At 58.6% G+C, this 18,738-nt stretch overlaps 1 protein-coding gene across 2 annotated transcripts in view; it reads right to left on the bottom strand.

The window, feature by feature from the left end:
• ASIC4 (acid sensing ion channel subunit family member 4) overlaps positions 1-18,738 on the bottom strand; it is a 62,107-nt gene that overhangs the window by 25,932 nt on the left and 17,437 nt on the right. Inside the window, exon 1 of one of the 2 annotated variants that reach the window (XM_068195608.1) lies at positions 1,609-3,382. The exons of the other annotated variant lie outside the window; for it this stretch is intronic. Coding sequence (XP_068051709.1) covers positions 1,609-2,184 — 576 coding nt within the window. The 5' untranslated portion in view covers positions 2,185-3,382. Of the gene's footprint in view, positions 1-1,608; positions 3,383-18,738 lie in introns of those variants that run through there. 2 annotated transcript variants of the gene reach the window in all.

The raw sequence follows: 18,738 nt of genomic DNA, 5'->3' as shown, positions 1-18,738 counted from the left end.
AAGCCAGCTGGTCCTGCACAGCCACATGCTGAGAAACTGGGTTCCAGTGACTGTCCTGGTGGTCACCCTTCACTGCCACACAGCACAGCACATGCCACACACTCTGTCCATGCTGTGGGAAGCCTGTACCTCCCCATCCACCTGAGCTCTGCCCTGCCAACATCACAGTGCGGCTCAGCACACATCAAATCCCATTGCTACGCTATGCCACTGCCCAGCACAAGGCTGGGCTCGCTGCCTCCCTCACAAACCACAGCTGTGCAGGATCCTCCAGGAGGATCCCAGGGCTGGAGTCAGCATGGCCAAGCCACGTGCAGGACTGTCCAGCACCAGAGCTTCCTGCTCCAAACCCTGCTGAACCACACTGCTCCCCGGCAAACTCAAGCAGCTGGCGTAGAGCAGGCACAGAGCCCAGCAAATCCCCAGGAGAAGTGGGGCTGTCTGCCCGCTGTCCCCTGCTCCTTCCCACTCCACTGCAGTGCCCCTTGCCACCACCAACCCCTTGCACAGGGCAGCCCCCCACCCGCCCTGCAAAGTCTCTTTCCCAGGGACAGCATCACTCTGCACATTGAGCAGGCGTTGTACCGATGGGCACGAAGTGAAACGGAACATGCTGCATCAGCCATTTCCAGCCCCACGGAGCCTCCTCTCTTCCCCGGTATCCTGCACAGCCCATGGCATCACGCCCCACTCCCCGGCACGGAGCGGGGTCCGGCTGGCAGCACAGCTCCTGAGAACGCCGCCGGAGCCAGCTGAGCAGTAGCCCCTGGCAGCCGTAGGAGAGAGGCGGCTCATTTCCAGAGTCATTAAGGTCTGAAAAGGGTCCCATCAGGTATTCCGCCCGTTCAGCACATTTATTTTCCCAAACCACAGCGGGAATTTATGATTCCAGGCTCAATATTGGTGAGAGCTGCACACTGGCGGAGGTCGGCCAGGGGCTTTCTGCCTGGGCAGACTGGGCACTGCTTGGAAGAGGCCCTGCTGCCAGTCCCGGGCAGTGAGTGGGCAGCCCCGGGCAGCCCCCTGCTCGCCCAGCTGTAGCCGTGCCTCCAGAGTGGAGCGGCTCGGCATTTGTGCTCGGCATGTGCACACGTGCGTGTGCAGTGCCTGCAGTCTCCACATTTACACACATCCCGGTGCTAATCCCGCAAACGCAGGAAGGCTCCCCTGTGTGCAAAGGGGTCTCTGCCTGCCCCCCTGTTCCAGCCCCCCTCGCTGAGTAAAGCACCCTGTGTCAGGGCACTTCGATCCGGGGGAAGAGCAGGCTGGAGCAGGAATCTATGCCATAGCTTTCTTCCTGGCCACTGCACACCCACCCTGGGAACTGCTGAACCCTGCTGCTCACCCACCGCGGCTCCTGAGCGTGAGCCCCTCAGTCACAGACCTGCCGACAGCCCAGTCCTGTGGCGCAGAGCCCTGCTGAGAGCTCCCACGGAGGATCCTCTCCCTCTCTCCATGTGAAACTTGGAGGGAAACTCAAACAGAGAGAGATGCAAACTTCAGCAGCCGGAGTGAGCCAGGGAGCCCTGCTCCGGTGTGATGCGGACGGGTGGGTGCCCCCCGTGCCGGTAGGGGCCCCTAGGGAAGCTGAGCCAGGTGTGCACTCACCACAGTGAAATCTCGGGATGAGCAGTTCTCGCCGCTGAAGTTGCAGCTCTTGAGCATGTCGTCGAGTTGGTGGCCGGTGCGGTTGACAATGTCAGCCATGTCAGGGTCAGGGTAGAGCAAGTCCGTGGCCTTGTGACCATCCCGGTCCTTGGGGGGCAGCCCGGTCATGTTGGCCAAGTGAAAGATGTCGGCGTCGGTGAGTGCCGAGTGGCGGTAGCGGTTGATGTTGCAGATGGTGATGGCCGGGAACACCATCTCACGGATGGCCTCCTCGTCCAGGGCCATGACGTGGGGGTGCTCCAGGTAGAGCAGCGCTGACTTGGCCGCCTGGTAGAGGAAGAAGGCGAGGGAGACCAGGAAGGCAAATGCCCAGAGGGTCTGGCGCACGCCCAGCCGTCCCGACCGGCAGATGTGTCCCAAGCCGTGCAGCGTGCTGGTGCTGGCGAAGGTGGCCAGATCCCGGGAGCGGGGCCGGGCAGGCTCCTCGATCAGGCTCTCCTTGTCCCCTTCTTCTTTCTCCTTCTGCTTCTCATCCTCTTCAGCAAATTTGATTTTACACACGATCTCAATCGGCATCTGCCCCGTGCAGCTGGTGTGCCCAGCCAGCGAGCTGCCCCCTGGCACAGGCACCGGCCGAGAGCCCGGCCAGGCGCTGGGAGGGGGTTCGGGTCCCCCCCAAGCCCCAGCACGGCACCGGGAGGGCCGAGCCGTCTCGGGAGGGAAGCGCAGCCCCTCTCAGCAGCTCCGAGCCGCCGCTTCTCTCTTGTCTCACTAGTCGATCGTCTCCTTGTGCCTTCGCTTATCAGCACAAATACAGCTGTCAAAAACCCCTCTCTCTCCTCTCCCTCGCTCTGTCTCTCTGCCTCTCTCCTTCGCTCCTCTCTGGTTAAGACCCCAGCAGATACAGGCAGCATTTAGGCATCATGTGCTAATAAAATCCAGGGAATACTTAATAATTCAAGACATGTCAACATTATTTCATCGTCAAATAAAGAGCAAGCGTCAGAAAAAAAGAGGCAGTGTGAAGGGCCCGGCTCCTCCGGGGCAGGGAGCCACGCTGCGCCCGCTCCCCAGCTCCGGCCCCGAAGTGCTGCCGGAGCCACTTGTTTGAATGGCTCGGGAGCTGCCGGAGCCGAGCTGTACCGAGCGGAACCGAGCCGTGCCGTGCGATGCCGAGTCGTTCGTGCCGCGCCGCGCCGCGCCGTGCGATGCCGAGCCGTGCCGAGCCGTGCTGTGGCGGGCGGGGCACGAAGCCTGTCCCCCGCCGTCGCCGCTGCCGCCGCGCTCTCCGCCTGGCCCCGCCGTGCCCCGCCGGCCCGTGCGCCCCGGGGCAGAGCGCGGCGCGGCTCGGCGGGGGCGGGCAGCCTGCGGGCAGCTCGCCCGGCGGCTCCCTCCTGCTCGCCCGCCTGCGGACTCCTCCTGCCTCGGCGGCTCCCTGGCCGTTAACCGCCTCCCTGCCGCGGCCCGCCGCGACCCACGGTGGCCAGCGCCGAGTCACGGCCGTCCCGGCCCCGGCCCCGGCGGTCCCGGCGGGATCCGGCCGGCGAGACGCCGCCGGAGCGGGGCTGAACACGGCGCGCCATGGGTGCACTTTCCCGTGCCTCCCCCCGCCCCCGCCGTGCTTCTCGGTGCCCCGGAGCCAGGAGGGCGGCAGTATTGCCTCCCGCGCCCCGTGTCCGCCGCCCCCTCTCCACTGCGCTCGCTGTGCATCCGGGATGGGCTCCTCCGGCTTCATTTCTGCCCCCATTCCCTCCCTCCCTCGCTGCTCCTCATTGTTCCACGGCAGCGCACAAGAAGTGGGGAGCACCACAGACAGTGACCAACTCTGCTAGAAAGGCTGAGCCGGGGTAGCCCTCACCCTGTCCTGCCCTGCCGAACTTTTGCTCCTCCCGGAGTCTGCTCCCTCCGGGACACGCTATCGTCGACCCTCGCACAGCCGCAGGCAGCACCCAGCCCCCGTGGCAGCATTGCCCTGCAGGCAGCATGACAAGCAGGGTGTCCTCCTGCCCCGTCCTGACCGCGGCAGTGGGGCTCTGCTAGCGTGGCTCAGTCATGAGGTGATGGGTTCAACCTTGAGGTACCAACCACATGGAACCTGGGTCTGTCTCTTCCCAATGCACAACACCTCTGCCAGCAAGTTTTGATCTTTCCCAGTTTCCTGCCTTGGTTTCACTAGCTGGTGATGGAGGGTTTGCTGAACCAACCCACTCACTCACAAGTCAAGCAACCCTCTGTGATACTGTCTTGTGGCACACTGGTGGGGGAAACGCCAGCTTCCTGTGCCCAGAACAAGCCCAGCCTGGGTACCCCCCCCAGCAGACATGGCTCTGCTGAGAAGGTGCGTGCCTGGCAGGAAATCCAGGGTCTCCGGAGGACAAGTGATGAGACAGCCGCCCATGAGCGCGACAAGAGGCCTCGCCTCTCCTCGGGGACTGCGCCGCAGGTCAGCGTGACCTTCACTGTGCTGCCAATGCCAACGGCAAAGCTTTCCCCAGTCGTCCGGCAAGCGCACATGCATCTTCAATCTTCCCATCGATCTGTGCATGGCACACATGTTTCTGCCTCTGTGTGGGTCAATACAGCATGATAGGCTGCCTCCGGCAAGCAGCACGCACAGCCCCAGCCGCCTGTTTCTCCCTGCCCAAGGGATGCAGCATGCACGTGCCAGCCCTGCACCTCCAGCTCCGAAGGACAAGGTAGGAGTAGGCTGGGCAGGTGCCCCAAGTGCTGCTGCCACCACAGGTGCCCCAGCCACACAGCCACCAGACCCCAGATGCTTCCACAGGGACCCTTGGCCTCTGGGGGGATGCTTGGCCCAGCAAGGACCATGGGCAGAAAGGGCCTGATCCTGTGGCAAAGAGTTTCCATGGAGCCAGGCAATGGCCAGCCCTGCATCTTTGGTTTGCAGGGCTGGATGTGTAGTCCCTGCCTGCATCTCTCAGATGCTGTGCTGGCAAGGGACATGAGGGCATGGAGGGTCTGCCAGGCAGCTCACCCCATAAGCGCAGACCCTGAGGTACAGGGCAAACTGAGCTGTGTGAGTGGGGACCAGCTGGAGGCCAGTGTCCTGTGTCTGGACAGTCATGGCATGGGAGCAGGACTGCCCCTTGGCTCCCCACAGGACCCTGTCCACCATACCAAGGGGATCACATACCCCTGCTTTCTCCGTCCCCCATGCCAAGGGGATCACATACCCCTGCTTTCTCTGGGCATCTTCAGCTCCATTATCAACTGCCACCTGGACTGGGAGCATGTTGCAGCACCATCCCCAGAGCATGATCCCCTCCTGTGTGGCCAAAGAGGTAAGTCCTCTCCCGTCTCCTTTCCTGGTTCTCCTCTCCTGTTGTACTCTGCTTCTGCCTGTCCACCCAGCAAGGGCAAATGGGTGCTGGGGACTCATCCCCTTGCAGGGTTACCCAAGGCTAGAGTGCAGCCAGGATGGGTTGGGATCAAGCTGTGCCCAAGTGAGTGGCACCCACAGCACAAGTCCCATTCCTAGCTGCAGCTGCAGGCCTTTCACAACCCATGGAGAGGGGAGGACTATGGCTTCACAGCCAGGGAGCTCTGGAAGAGAGAGCATGCTGGGAGAGAGAGTGGGATGGAGGTGCAGGGAGTGGGGAAGCAGCACGGCTTGGGAAGCTGGGTAGTAGGGTTTAAGGACTGCTTTCTTCTCAGACCAGACAAGGCAAAGAACAAAGCATGAGCTAGGAATGGCTGGTGCTGCCCCTCTGCTGATATGTCTGCAGGTCCCCAAGGTTCCACACCGGAGCCTCTCACCTGTGGCTGAGTGCCTGCACAAGGGGGCATGAGGCCACACGGGGGGACTCTGTGGTGTGTAGTGAGGCTCATCTGTCCTTTCACCTGGCCACATGCAGCTACAGAGTCTGTTTGCCCCCTGATGGTCCCTCATCCAGTCCTTGGATATGATGCTAACAGTCAGGAGAAGCACAATGCCCTGGGCTCCTGTGCTGACTTCACTAGCCACCATGCAAGCAAGCCAACAGGATGGGAGAGCCAGCCAAGAGCTTGCCAGCAGATTGGGAAGTGGAGTCTCTCCTGCTTACCCCTGTGCCCCCCAGCCAAGGGAATGCTGATTGTCAGGGACTTGGCACAGGGCCCATGTACTACACTCAGATGATGGGGGGAGGCTGCGGGTGCCAGGGAAGACAGGACTGGAATTCAAAATGATGTTGACAAATTGGAGAAATGGCCTGAAAACAATCCGATACAATTCAAAAGGACAAGAGCAGGGCTGGGGTGGAAAGCAAATCTGCCCAGAAAGCAAAGGGCGAGTGGCTGGAGGGCAGGGCTGCCAAGTGGGCAGGAGGACAGGACAGAGCCTGCCTCAGCAGTGGGCAGCAACATCAGCTTGTCTGAGTTTAACACCAGACCCCAGGACAATCCCAGGTGGATAAACAAGGCATGCAGAGGGGTGGAACCCTCAGACAGGACATGTTCTGCAGATGCAGTTATCTGTGTGAGCAGGAGCTGTTTCCAGATGCCCAGCAGCCAGGCAAATGCTTGGAAAAGCAGCTGGGAGTTAGGGGAATAGGAGAAACCTCATTCATTTGGGATATGGGATGTATCAGTTGGATATGGGATCTCTGGCAGTCCTGCAACTGCACTGAACTCAGTGAAAAAGACAATGTTGCTCAGGGCTGCGTGAGAAGGAGAATCATTGTGAGGCATCTGAAGCGTTTGCTGGCGGCAAGGCCTTACTGGGAGCCCTGTGTCATGTCTGGGACACACATCAAGAAAAATCCAAACTAATTGTAAAGGGTTTAGAGGATGGCAGTAACAGAGAGCAGTAATGGAGACTGGCTGGAAACACTGGAGGTTTGGGTGAGAGCACAGGAGGTTAAGAGGCTGCATCCATGGACAAAATAACAGCACAGAAGGAGGGGAATTTCTACAACATCAGGGCTCTGACACATCCACAGAACACAGCAGGAGACAGGTGAAGCCTACACATGGGAGAAGCTGGCCCCACAGTCTGGAGGGATGCTTGGTGAACCTAACCCTGCTGTGGTGCCCTCCAGCACCCTCATGGTGATTCATCCCCTCCAAGACACAGGCACTGGCTGTTTCTATTCTTAGCCCAGTACAGATGTGGGTTTGGATTTCTCTTTCTTGCCCCCCAGCCAATGGATTGACTCTTCCATACCAAGACCCAAACTCAAAGCACTCCAGCACTGGTGCTGTGCCACTGCAGTGAGCTCACCCTCCCAGCCAGCCTGCGGGCTGCAGCTCCTCAGGAGGGATGCTGGGGATCAGCTCAGGGGACCAAGAGCGACACGGCAGGGGCAGCCCTGGAGGGTGGGGGACATGGGTGACCAGACAGTTACAGACCTGGGTGGTCAGCAGGCAGCTGTTCAATGGGAGACCCCCATCAGGGAGCTCCCACCTGATACTCTGCTGGCCAAACTGGCCAGGATATGGATCAGGCTTGCTGAGTGCTTCTACTGCCAGCCCAAGCCCATGAGCTGGCTGCTACGTCTTCCTCGCCAGCTCCTCACACTCCAGAGCTGGCGCTGGCCACGGCCCCATACCCAGAGGGAAGTGGATCTGGGGCAATCATTACTTTTGATCTAATTGAAGGGAACATGACTGCAGAGCCCAGCTGGCCGCAGCACTCAGCTCTGCCTCATGCAAGTTGCATCCTCTGAGACCCTTGCAAACACGTTGGCTTAACAAGAACAGCCTCCTTCCATGGCCTCCCCGGCACACTGCCGGCGCCTGCCCAGCAGGTCAGGCTCTGCAGCAAGGATGGCAAGTGCCTCGGCTGTGGGGAGATGTGGGATGACAAGATGTCCACTCCAATTACAGGAGAGCAGGGCTGGCGACAGTGTGATGAGCATGCCAGGCATCAGTGCCTGCTGTGGAGCTGGCTGTGGGGGGGCCACAGGAGCAGTAACACTGCCTGCATCCCACTTGCTGAAACCTCTGCAGCATCCTCCTGCACCCACTGGGAGTGGTAGGGCTGGGAATGGTTGCAGGGAGCTCTATGCACCAGGGTAGGAGTGGAGCCATTGATTTGAACACTGTTACTAGCTGCATCATGCTGGGATGGGAAAGATGGCAGCTCCAGTGCTGCAGACCAGCCTCTCTGGTGGTTCTGGTCCCCATTTTGGCCCACTGTGACAGATAAAAAGTCTGCCAGGGTCAGCAGATGCATGGGAGATGTAGCATCCCATTAACGCACTGACCCTATTTACGTAAACTACCCCCATTAAACACAATACACTATTAAATGCTTTACCCCAATTAAGTGCAATACCTTAATTAATGCAACACCCCAATTAAAGACAACACTCCCATTCAATTTATTCCTTCATTAAGCACAAAACCTCAATTACAAAGTCTCTTTTGTAAGCTGTGTGCATGAGCTCGCACAAGGTGCCCTGGACACCTTTTGCTGCTGCCAAGAAAGCAACACTGAGTTTATGTGGCTTTTGAGGTCCTGTCTCCAGGAACGTAAGGAGTGGGTTTCAGTAGGATCTGGGTGTAGGAATATCTGTTTGACAGCTGAGAGGATAATGCCTGCATCAGAGCTGGGTGAGATCCCATGGACGCGCAGTTGGATGATGGGTCCCATCCCTGCCTGATTGTGGGAGAAAAGGGTTTGTGTTGAGCTTAGGATGATTTCATGGTATTTAACTCTGGTGAGCAGTGAGATCTCACTTGTCACCCTCCTGAATTCCTCCTCCCAGACATGCTCACCCAGCCAGCTCTTGCCCCTGTGCCCGGGAAGAGACACAGACAGTGGACACTGTGGAGTTTCCACCCATGTGCAGCAGCCCCTGCTTCTGGTCTCCACCTGAGACACCCCACATGCCATGGACCTGCACTGCCCTGGTTCTGCCAGGCTGAAAGCCAGCACCCTCTGTCCATGTTTTTCTTTGACCCTGTCAGTACAAACCATCCCCACACTGAGCCAGCCACCTGATTGCACTGCACAAACATTCTCACAGAGAGAAAACAAATCTAAAAGCCTCCCAAATCCATTCAGAGGAGCAAAACAGAGTATCCTCCCCAGGAGGATGCCCAGATGTCAGCACAGAGGGTGTTCAGCTTCCCCAGGAGGATGCTCAACCCAACTCCCAGCTCCTGACTCCGGATCTGGCAATGCTCGCAATGCTCGCTGGCCCGTGACCAGCAGGAGGTCAGGCTCGGCTGACGTTGCCCTCCAATCCTGCGTGGGAGGAGTGGAGGAAATGGCCTCACCGCCCTCAAAGCATCCCCCACGGCTGGAAAGGCTGTGGCAGACGTGACCAGGGAGCGGCTGTATGGCAGCAGGAGCCCTGGCTCTGGGCATGGGCAATGGGATGTGCACAGTCCCTCCTGCCCTCAGCACTGTTAGGAAGGGGAAGACACCCTGGGAGCCGTCTCTGCAGTGTGCAGAGACAGTCATTTGGTTTTATAGCCTTTTATTGCTGCAGCTGGTTGGTCCTCCCTTCTCCCTGCCATCTTGAGGAGGGCAGCAGGGCAGGCTGGCACATGGCCCCCCTGTGCTGAGCAGCTTGGCAGTGGTGCACCCTCCTGGGGTGCCACTGGGCTTGCACTGCTAGCAAAAACACCAGCACGGCAGGGAAACAGGCTCAGCACCTTGCTGGGACATTCGCCAACACTATTTCCCTCACAGCCCCTCTGTCCACGGACTGAGACCCCCCCCAGCTCCACCACTTGTCACCTGCCTGGTGGTTTATAAAATTTTAAAGTTAATGGTGTAATAAACTCCAATAATTATATTGCAGCTGCACTGGGGCATCCTGGGATGAATACATTATGGAAGCTGCAGCAGTTGGGCAGAGAGGGCAGCACTGGGAGATGCTCCAGCCAGTGCAGCTGGAGATGGACAAGATTCACCCAGGTCCTGCTGTGAGCAGGGCAACCCCTTGCTTAACTCCCTCCCAAGTGACAGCTGAGCAAAGGTAACTGGAGGGTGGGCAGAGTGGAAGGGTGATGAACACTGCAGAGCTGAAGGCCAACCCAACAGTGTCAGGAAGCCCAGCACCAGGTTCTTCAGACACCTCTGGAGAAGGGCAGCCTGCAAGTAGCCCCATTGCAGGGCACAGGAAATGCTGGCACTCCAGGAGCACTCACACTGGGCAGCAGGGCTGGTACCCATGCACCCCACTCCTGCATTCCATCTCTGGCCCTGAGGAGTGAGAGAAGCTGGATGGGAGCGTGCCCAGCCAGCAGAGCATGCGGATCTGCCCTGAGAGACATCATCCAGTTGCTCCCTCACACTCAGCTGTGCCCAGAGGCCCCATCCTGCCCCAAGCCCTGCAGTCATTGCTACGCAGTGCTGGGTCAAGCGCCCTGTGGCTCTTCCTGGCCCTGGACTGCTTCTCCTGTCCCATCTGCTGTCACCAAGGCAGCTCCTGCTTCCCATTTTGCTTTCCTAAAAACAACAGAGTCATAAACTGCCAGCAGAGCTGCCTCAGCACAGCAATAGGGCTGAGGTTTTAAATGCACCCAAGTCAGGAGGCTGGGAGTTATGGTTCCCCAGACAGCCATAGCTCAGCTGCATGGTGCCCATGACGGTCCTGCGCGTGCACAGCCGTGCGCCACGGGCAAGGGGCAGAGTTAGTGTTACCATGGGAACCATCGCTCCCCATTTTCCAACATTTGTGCGATTAAAGCCTCAACCTTAATGCCATAGCTCCATTGATGGCATATATGGTGGTGGCACCATGCCTGCCCTCTCCAGGCTGCTGGGCAAAGGGGCTGGGAGCCCAGGACTGCCCCTGTCCCCGATGGCTGATGGAGATGTGGTAGACAGACTGCAAGGTGAGTGGGAAATTGGAGACAGTCACTGGGAAGGGGTCCCTGGACTGAGTACAGCACACATGTGGCCAGCGAGCACACTGCATGGGCCCCTACGTTGGTCATGAGCACTGACAGCAAGGCAAGTGCCCAGCTGGCTGTAGAGCACACGGCAAACACAGCACATGCGCTGTGCCAGGGATTGAGGAACTGGTGCCTTCATCACCCTGTGTGCTCCAAACCCCAGGCATGCTGCTGGCACCAAGTGCATGTTGCAAACTCCAAACAGCTCATTGGTGTTCATCTGCAGCATACTGCAAGTAGGGAAAACATCTGGCTGCGGAGCATCCTGGAAACGTCTACCTCAAAGGTGAGCTGGGCCATTGCAAACATATCACCATCAGGCACCGAGAGCCATCTCCCTGCAAACTGGCATGTGGTGCTGACCATGGAGGGCACCACTGGACTACATGTGCCACAGACACTGAAAACTGTGCTATGAGAATGGGACGCATGACAGACTGTGAGTTCTGAGTGCACTGGAGTGAGCCTCAACAGGAACAGCACAGGCTGGTGGCACTGCTAATGCAAGAGCTGGTGCTAGCAGTGCACACAGACTGTGCAGCTGCTCCAAACCGGGCCAATATCCAGCACCAAGCACAGGCTGGACAGCAGGTACACCACTAACACTGTGCAGCAAGCTCTGCAAATGGCAGAAGCATCAGGAACCTTGTGCTGACCACATTGTGGGCTGCACTTACAGAGCACGCTGCGAGTGAGCAGTACACTGGGCACTGGGGCAGGATGCACAGGGCAAGCGCTCACACCTGCGGGAGCAAGCAGGAGCGTGCGGGCAGCAGGAGCATGCTGCAGGCACCAAGGATGAGCCCACTGTGGGCACCAAGGCTGAGCCCGCTGCGAGCACTGCACATGCACTGGCGCTGGGCACCAACCACAGCGCCAGCAGTCTGCTGTGAACACTCACCACAGGAATCAAAACACCAAGCACAGCGCCGAGAGCTGGCTGGTGCGAGCACAAGCTATGCTGCAAATGCCAAGTCGAACAGACGCAGGGCACACCTTGAATGGAGAGATTGCTGAGCGCTTGGCAAACACAAAACCACAGCTGACACCAGATTCTGAAGGTGCTGCGAACATCATCAGCGGCGGGGTGCACACTCTGAGCACACTGTGGTGTATGCCGAGTGCTGCTGACACTGAGTGTAAGGGCTGTGTAAATAACAATGATGCCACAGGTATTAAGTGCTGAGCATTCTGCAATTATCAAGCAAACCGTGGGCATCAAGCGCTGCACACACCATGACTGCAAACACACTGCAGGCACCAATTTGACAAATACACTCCTGATAACAAGCATGGGGCTGGTGCTGAGGGCATCGAAAAGAGCGTGTGAGTGTGGGTAGAGAGTGCCACGGGCTATTGCAAACACCAAACCTGGCGCAGGCACTGGGAATGCTGCACACATCCGCTCAGGCATTGTGTGCATTGCAAGTACCCAATATAGCATGGGCACTGAATGCCAACCAAATCCTTCACTGGTTCCCAGCTATGTGCTGTGCTATAAGAAATATGCCAAGTCACCACCCTCTAAATGCATTGCAAACACCAAGTGGATGCAGACACCATGCAGTCTCACACTGACCATCGAGAGCTGGTCATGCTGCAGCCAGCCCTCTTCCTCTGCCAGCCTCAATGCCCACTGAAAAGAGCGGCTTCTCCAGGTGCTGCGAACACCAGAGTTGGTGGCACCTAGTGCTGACACACTACATGTCACAAACCCACCCCAGGTGAGCACCAGCAACTATGGTGAAGGCAGCTCAGCCTGGAGGCTGCCAGCCCCATCGTTCTCCCACACCAGGGTGCGTGGGGCCCTGCCTGTCTCTTGGGGAGCGACAGCCATGCAGTAGTGCCAACAGTGCGGCGTGTGCCGGTGTGCTCAGGGCCTGTTATTTCATTTTCACTTGTCCCATCCCATTAGCACAGCTGTCTGCCACCAGAGAAGGGAAAATTGATGCTAAACGGGATATCAATTTATCATGGAGTGTGTCACCCGCCGCACGGCTCTGCCAGCCGAGCAGCAGAGATGCGCTGCACCAGCCAAGCAGCACCTGTAATTAACAGCTCGTCAGCCTCCCCCTCGTGCTGCAGCCTGGGCACCAGCTGGTAGGTGAGTTACGGGGAATCCCAGCTGCGGTGCCACCCTCCACCCCTGGCTGGGACCCCAGCATCACTCCTCAGGGCCATGTGTGCCCACCTTCCAGCCAGGACAGAGGCAGCAGGTTGCATGTGGGTGTACCGGGAATGCCAGCCTGAGGAATGGCTTGGAGAGCCAGCTTAGAGAGAGAGGTTTGCCCCCTGCCCCAGCCCTGCCTCAGCCGTTTTCACCCCTGCCCTGATCCCTCACAACTCAGGTGTCCCAGCAAGAGGCAGAGCTGTAACTCATGTGGTGACGGTGCCCAGTGAGTAACAAGCCGGGAGCCCGGCTCCCGGGCGTGAGTTACAGCTGCTGCCTGTGCTCAGTGAGACATCAATCCCGTCAGGTGGTGGGGATAGAAATGTAGAGTTCAGCGTGCCGGGAAGGGGCAGCAGGATGGGCCATCAATCCTGGGCAGGAGAGTGTGATGCCATCACAGGCAAGGCTGGAGTGCACCCACTGAAACAACCCCTGCCCACATCCCCATGTCTACCCCTGGTGCCCCTGGGTGCCCCCAGCCCCAGGAGAATGCAGGCTGTTGTGCCCAGTCCATACTGCCTAGCAGGAGGGATGGGCCAGATGTGGCTTCCCCCAGCCCTGGGGATGCCAGTGGCCATACTGTGGGAACAGAAAGGAGGGAAGGGCCCACTGGGACAGCCTAGTACAGAGCCAGGAATGAAGTCTCAACCTGGTGCCAGCAAAATCTCTAGGTGTTTTTGTATGAGCAAAAACATCTCCATCCCTGCTACTCCAGGTTGCTCAGCTGTGCTCCCACCTCCCCTCAATGCCTCTGCCATACAGGGATGTTGCAATCACACAGCCACTTCCCTACTGGAGATGGCAGGAGCAGGCCCGAATCCCACCCAGCCTCAGCCAGGCACCATCACCCCTGCCCTGCACCCCACGTGCCCGAGTGGTGCAGCAGTGGCCATAGCAGTGGCTGTGGCCGTGGCAGTGGCCGTGGCATGGCGGGAGGCAGCAGGCAACGCAGAGGCCAGCTGAGCTGAGGCTGTTTGCAGCTTTGATGTTAAACACCCAGAGATGAAATGCATGGCCCGGGGCTGGGTCCCTTGCAGCCAGCCTTTGGCCAGCCTCTGGCTGCGGAGCCGCGCCAGCGCTGGGGCCGATAATTGGATGCATGTTTCTTCCAATGAGTTTGTATCATTTTTATGTAAATTTGACATTTTCCTGATGTTCTGTAATGTGCACAAAGCAAGTGCCGCTCCTGCCGTCGGCAAAGCCTATTTCCTTCCTGTCTGAAGTGCTGTGTTGATTTAAGGGCCTGCTAATACGCACAGCCAGGGGCCCCCCCATGCACACACACGTGCTCACACGTGGCTCGCTGGCTCCGATCTCTCTCCACCAGTCTCACGTGCTGCTCCCAAGCACCTTACCCCATGTCCAACCCAAGGCTGTCCTGCACTGGGACAGCATGGACCTGGGCTCCCCAGGAAAGTAAAGCACCTTCTTTATCCTTCTCACGTGCCACCAAATGATGCTGCTTGGCTGCTCATTTCATCCTGATGGAGGAGAAGAGGTTCCCCCATGCCCTACGTGGAAGGGACACTGCCAGCAGTCCCTCAGGGCTCTTTCATCTCCTATTGGAAATTAGGAGGAGTTCGGAGCCCAGGAGCCAGAGCAGGAGGAAAGGAAACAGCGACCAAGAGTCACCTTACTGGTAGCACAGGGAGGTGCTGCCAATTAACCACTTTCAGGGGACCGTGCAGTGGGAGCTTTGGACATTGCTGCTTGGGAGCTGCCAGAGGGACTGGGGTGCCTCTGCCCAGGCATGCTGTGGCACTTCTGGGCAGGGCTCCCATGCCTTGGTCACAGACCACCTGCCTATGGGCAGCAGCTGTGGCACTGGGGGTGCCTTCCTTGGGGTGGGGACACCCCAGCTCCCATATCTCTGGTTTCTTGTGCCACACAATTTCCCCGGGCTCTGTCTGTGGTGCAGGCGAGTGGGTTTCAAAGGCAGTGCTGCTATTTAAAGCCCTTATTGTTCGCGTCCTTGACACCGACAGCTACATCCTGCTGTCGTTCGATGTGAGCGCATCCTGGCCCGGCCAGCCAGAGGAAGGCAGCTAATGAAGAGCAAGTGCAAAGACGCCTCTTCTTTGTCCTGTTCACAAAGCAGCTTCCCAAACAGTCCCCCTCCGCCCTTCACTGAGCAGCTATTTATAGTTCCCCTTCCCCAGGGCATGCTGGGAGTTTCCTCCAGACAGTGATGCCCTGGGATCCCTTCAACGGGCCACAGGGATGAAGGCTTTGTGACCCCTCAGCCCTGAGAGCTGATAGCAAATCCCATCCCATCCTTGCATGCTCCCCTTCCAGGGGCAGCCATGAGGACAGCTGGGTCAACCAGGGCCAGGGAGAGAATGGGCTTCCCACAGGGTCATCTCCCTACCCAGCCCTGGCAGCCAGTGGTCCTGGGGGAGCTTCTCCATCTGGGCAGCATAGCTGCCTCTCTCCTCTTCATTCCTGTAGGCAAGCATACATCTGCTGCTCCCCTGCCTGCCTCAGGCACAGGGCTGCGCAGCTGTGGGACACAGCGGAGGGCCAAGTGCCCCATCTGAACTCTCTGTGCCCAGGGCAGCCTGTCTCCTGGCCCCCCATCACAGCGGGCATCTGCTGTACCCCCGTGCCAGGTGCTGCTCCCTCCAGCGAGAGGCTTTGACAGGAAATTAAAGTTTAATGTTCCCTGCGGCACCTGTGCCAGCGGTGCCCACGGTGCTGAGGACGTGCCCAGCATGGCGACCTGGGGGCTGGGGGGGGTGGTGTGCAGGCAGGGGTGCCTGGGGCATTTGACCAGAGAGCAGAGGGGCTAGGCAGGGGGCAGAGGTGGGATGAGGAGGGAAAGAATGTGCCCTGTGCCCAGTGCCCAGTCACTTCATTGGGCATCCAGAGCCAGGCAGGGAAATGCCCCTCTGCGGGCAGGGCAGCGTAGGGGTTGAAGGGGCTAGAGAGGCAGCTGCAGAGGATCACAGGTCTGGAAGTTCTGTGCAGAGCCCTCAGCCCCTTCCCTACCTACTTCAGGATGGGGAGCCACCAGTCCCTCGAGGGGACACCTCAGGGCAGGCCAGGGGATCCAGCATGTGGCTAACTGGCCACCTGGCACAGCGAGCGAGCCATGCAGCTGAGCAGGCAGCACGATGCCAGGAGCATTTCCTCCCTCCCACTGGGAGGGGATTAAGCTCAGCCAAGCTCTGGCTGGCAGTGGCCATGCCCACACAGCTGCATGTGTGGCTGCAGCTGCCTCCTCCACTCCCAGTGCAGGCGGGTATTGCACCCTGCTGCACCCACCGCCTGCTCCTGGGGCATGGCCCCCCTGCTCCCAAGGCACCGGTCTGTGCCAGATCCCACTGTGCCCTGTACCAACTCCCACAGGCACATACTGAGGCCCACGAGGGTAGTGGCACCTCTTCCCCCACTGCCTGCCCTGGACATGCACCCACCACAACCACGGGTCTCTCCCTGCAAACACTGGGCACCTTGGTGTGCAGGGCTATGGTTTTGTGAAATATGGCCCCTATAAATCCCGTCGTGTGCGTGCCATAATTCTCAATATATTTTCAAATATAGTTCAATTATTTTTCCCATATATCATGGGGAAATTGCATTGGCGAGTGGCGGCACTAAGCAGGGAGCGCGTGGCGGGGCGGCATTAATAGGATTGTGCATGGTATTATGCATGAGGTCGTTCAGGACACAGTGGGGAACCTCCTGTGCTCCAGAGAGACGGGAAGGAATAAATCAGGCTATTAGCCTAGCACCTTGCTCAGGTCTGCAGGGGATTAATCTCTACAGCGTGTAGAGATCCCAGCTGGGCTGTCTCCCTGGGAAGTCTCCCTGGGCTATTCTCAGAAGTTCTGTCCCATTCTCTGCCCATGTCTGCCCAAAGCACCAGGGAGCAGAGGCAGTGCTCAACATACCAGAGTCACCAAAGTGGATGTGACATCTCTCTGGGGAGCTGTTTACTGTGACTGCATGCAGGGCAGTCCCTGGGCTGTGTAGAGACTGGTGTGACACTCTGGGAAAACCCTGGGTATCTTGGGACTTCTCTGGAAAAGCCCCATCCTTGACTCCAGCTTGCAGCCCTTGTTCCAGCCGTGTGTGAGGCCCTAGCAGCTTCGTGCCCCACGCTGCAGGTGGGCAGCAGGGGCCACCTTGCCGTATCTCGCCGTAAGTCAGCGGCTCGGCCAGCAGTACCAGGAGAGAAGCCGCAGCCTTCAGGACAGGCGCGTATAATCAGCCAGGACAGTCACATTTCCCCCAGTCCTCCATGAATATTTATGCAATTTGTGCAGAGCTGCCGGAGCCGATCTACTGAGCCAGAGGGGAGATGGCAGCCTGGGCCCCCAGCTTCCCCTGGGTCCCGTGGGAGCTCTCTGGGGCTGGTCCCTCTTGTCTGTGCTGCTGCACACACCTCCAGGACACCACTGCAGGCAGTGAGATGGGAAGTGAGGGTCCTGGAAGCAGTGACCTTGGGAATGGATATAAGGGACCTCAGTGTTCAAGGTGGGGCTGGCCACTGCTGTGCTGGGTTTGCAGAGGGAATGCTTGAACTAGCTGCTAACCCCATGAACAGCACCAAAAGCAGGTCCTGGAAACTGGGCTTGTGGACTACTCACCTCCTGCCTCTTCACCTGGGAGCGCCCTGAAGCATTAGCACCACATGAGCTGCTGCCAGCTGAGAGAGAGCCCAACATGCAAGCAGCAGGAGAACTTGGTTGTATCTCTCCAGGGTGTCTCTATGTGAGGGCAACTGGAATTACTGCAGAGGCCAGACATCCAGGGCTGCCTGTACTCTGGTAGCATGCAGGATATTCGTTCCTGTGCATAGGGCTTGCCCCACTAAGAGCAATGAAGGGGCTCCTGGTGCTTGGCAGATGACACCCTGGCTGGGTCCTTGGGCATGCCTGGCCCTGCAGTGGGTGGCCCAGAGCAGGCAGGGAGGTGAAGGACCTGCAGGGCTGGGGCATGGGTGCTTCCCAGCAGCAACGGAGCTGGCAGTGCCAGAGCAAGCAGCGAGTGCAGGTGAGGTTTACAGTAAAGGGAAAAACAAATTATTAATCATGAGAGCAGCCCCAGCCGGGCTGTCAGGGCCGCATGGGCTCATGAATATTCAGCATCGGGCTGAGCACTAAATCTCATTTAAATGTCAGGGACCATTAGGCAGACAGTGAGGGGGCTGGGATGGCAGCTCCCCACTCTGTGCCAAGCCCTGCATCAGACAGAGGGGCTGGGACTGGGGTGCTGGCACCCTGCTGGCATGGCTTACGCTAGTGCTCTGTGTGTCCTTAGTCCAGCACCTGGGTGCTCCTTGGGGGTGTCTGAGACCCCTTGACACCTCTGTTGACCCCAAATATTTTCTGATTTCTGATGGGGGTTGAAAACCCACACCAAACAACCTACAGATGCAGACACTGTGAACTGCATGCTCTGCTCCCTTCTGACAGAGGAACAAACCCTAAAGGATGACCAACCCGGTAGGTTCAGCCTGGCAGGACAGTTTCCTGGCCCCTGACATCCCAGCCAATCCTCCTTATTCCTCAAAGGACATACAGGAGCATCTCCATGTTCTTGCCTGGACACAGAGCTGGTGGGTGTTGGAAGAATGCCATAGGGGCATCCAGAGGGATGTCTGGGAGGACTGAGGCCATGCCAGGGAGGTGCAGGCAGCACACTCAGGGCTCTGCACACTTGAAATTCTCCTTTGGAGCCCATTCTTTGTCAGTGCCTGGGCACCATCTCTCTCGAGCCACCTGCCATCCATGCTTAGGGTGGTTGGTGGCTCTCAGTGGTGCCCACAGTGGTGGCAATGGCAGGAGGCAGCAGCAGGCAGCAGGAAGGAGCAAGCACGCCTGGGCACCGCCTCCCTGTGCTGGCACTCACACTCTCTCCAGCTCAGCAGGGGACTGGCAATTACACGGATACGTTTAAGCTCTTAATCCTACTGAAGATTATTCCAAGGTCGGGGCACTAGACAGGTCCCCATGCACTGCCAGGCTGTGACGCATCCTTGCTGCCATCTGCCGAGATAGCCCAGCTGAGGAGATGCTGGCACCCTGGCACACAGTGGCTCTTCCCATGCCTGGGCCACTAGCATCCCTCCATCCATGGAATTGGCCAAAGTCTTGAGCCTG

The sequence above is a fragment of the Anomalospiza imberbis genome, chromosome 7 (assembly GCF_031753505.1).
Source record: "Anomalospiza imberbis isolate Cuckoo-Finch-1a 21T00152 chromosome 7, ASM3175350v1, whole genome shotgun sequence".
Lineage (NCBI taxonomy): Eukaryota > Metazoa > Chordata > Aves > Passeriformes > Viduidae > Anomalospiza > Anomalospiza imberbis.
This window is presented reverse-complemented; position numbering and strand designations above follow the sequence as displayed.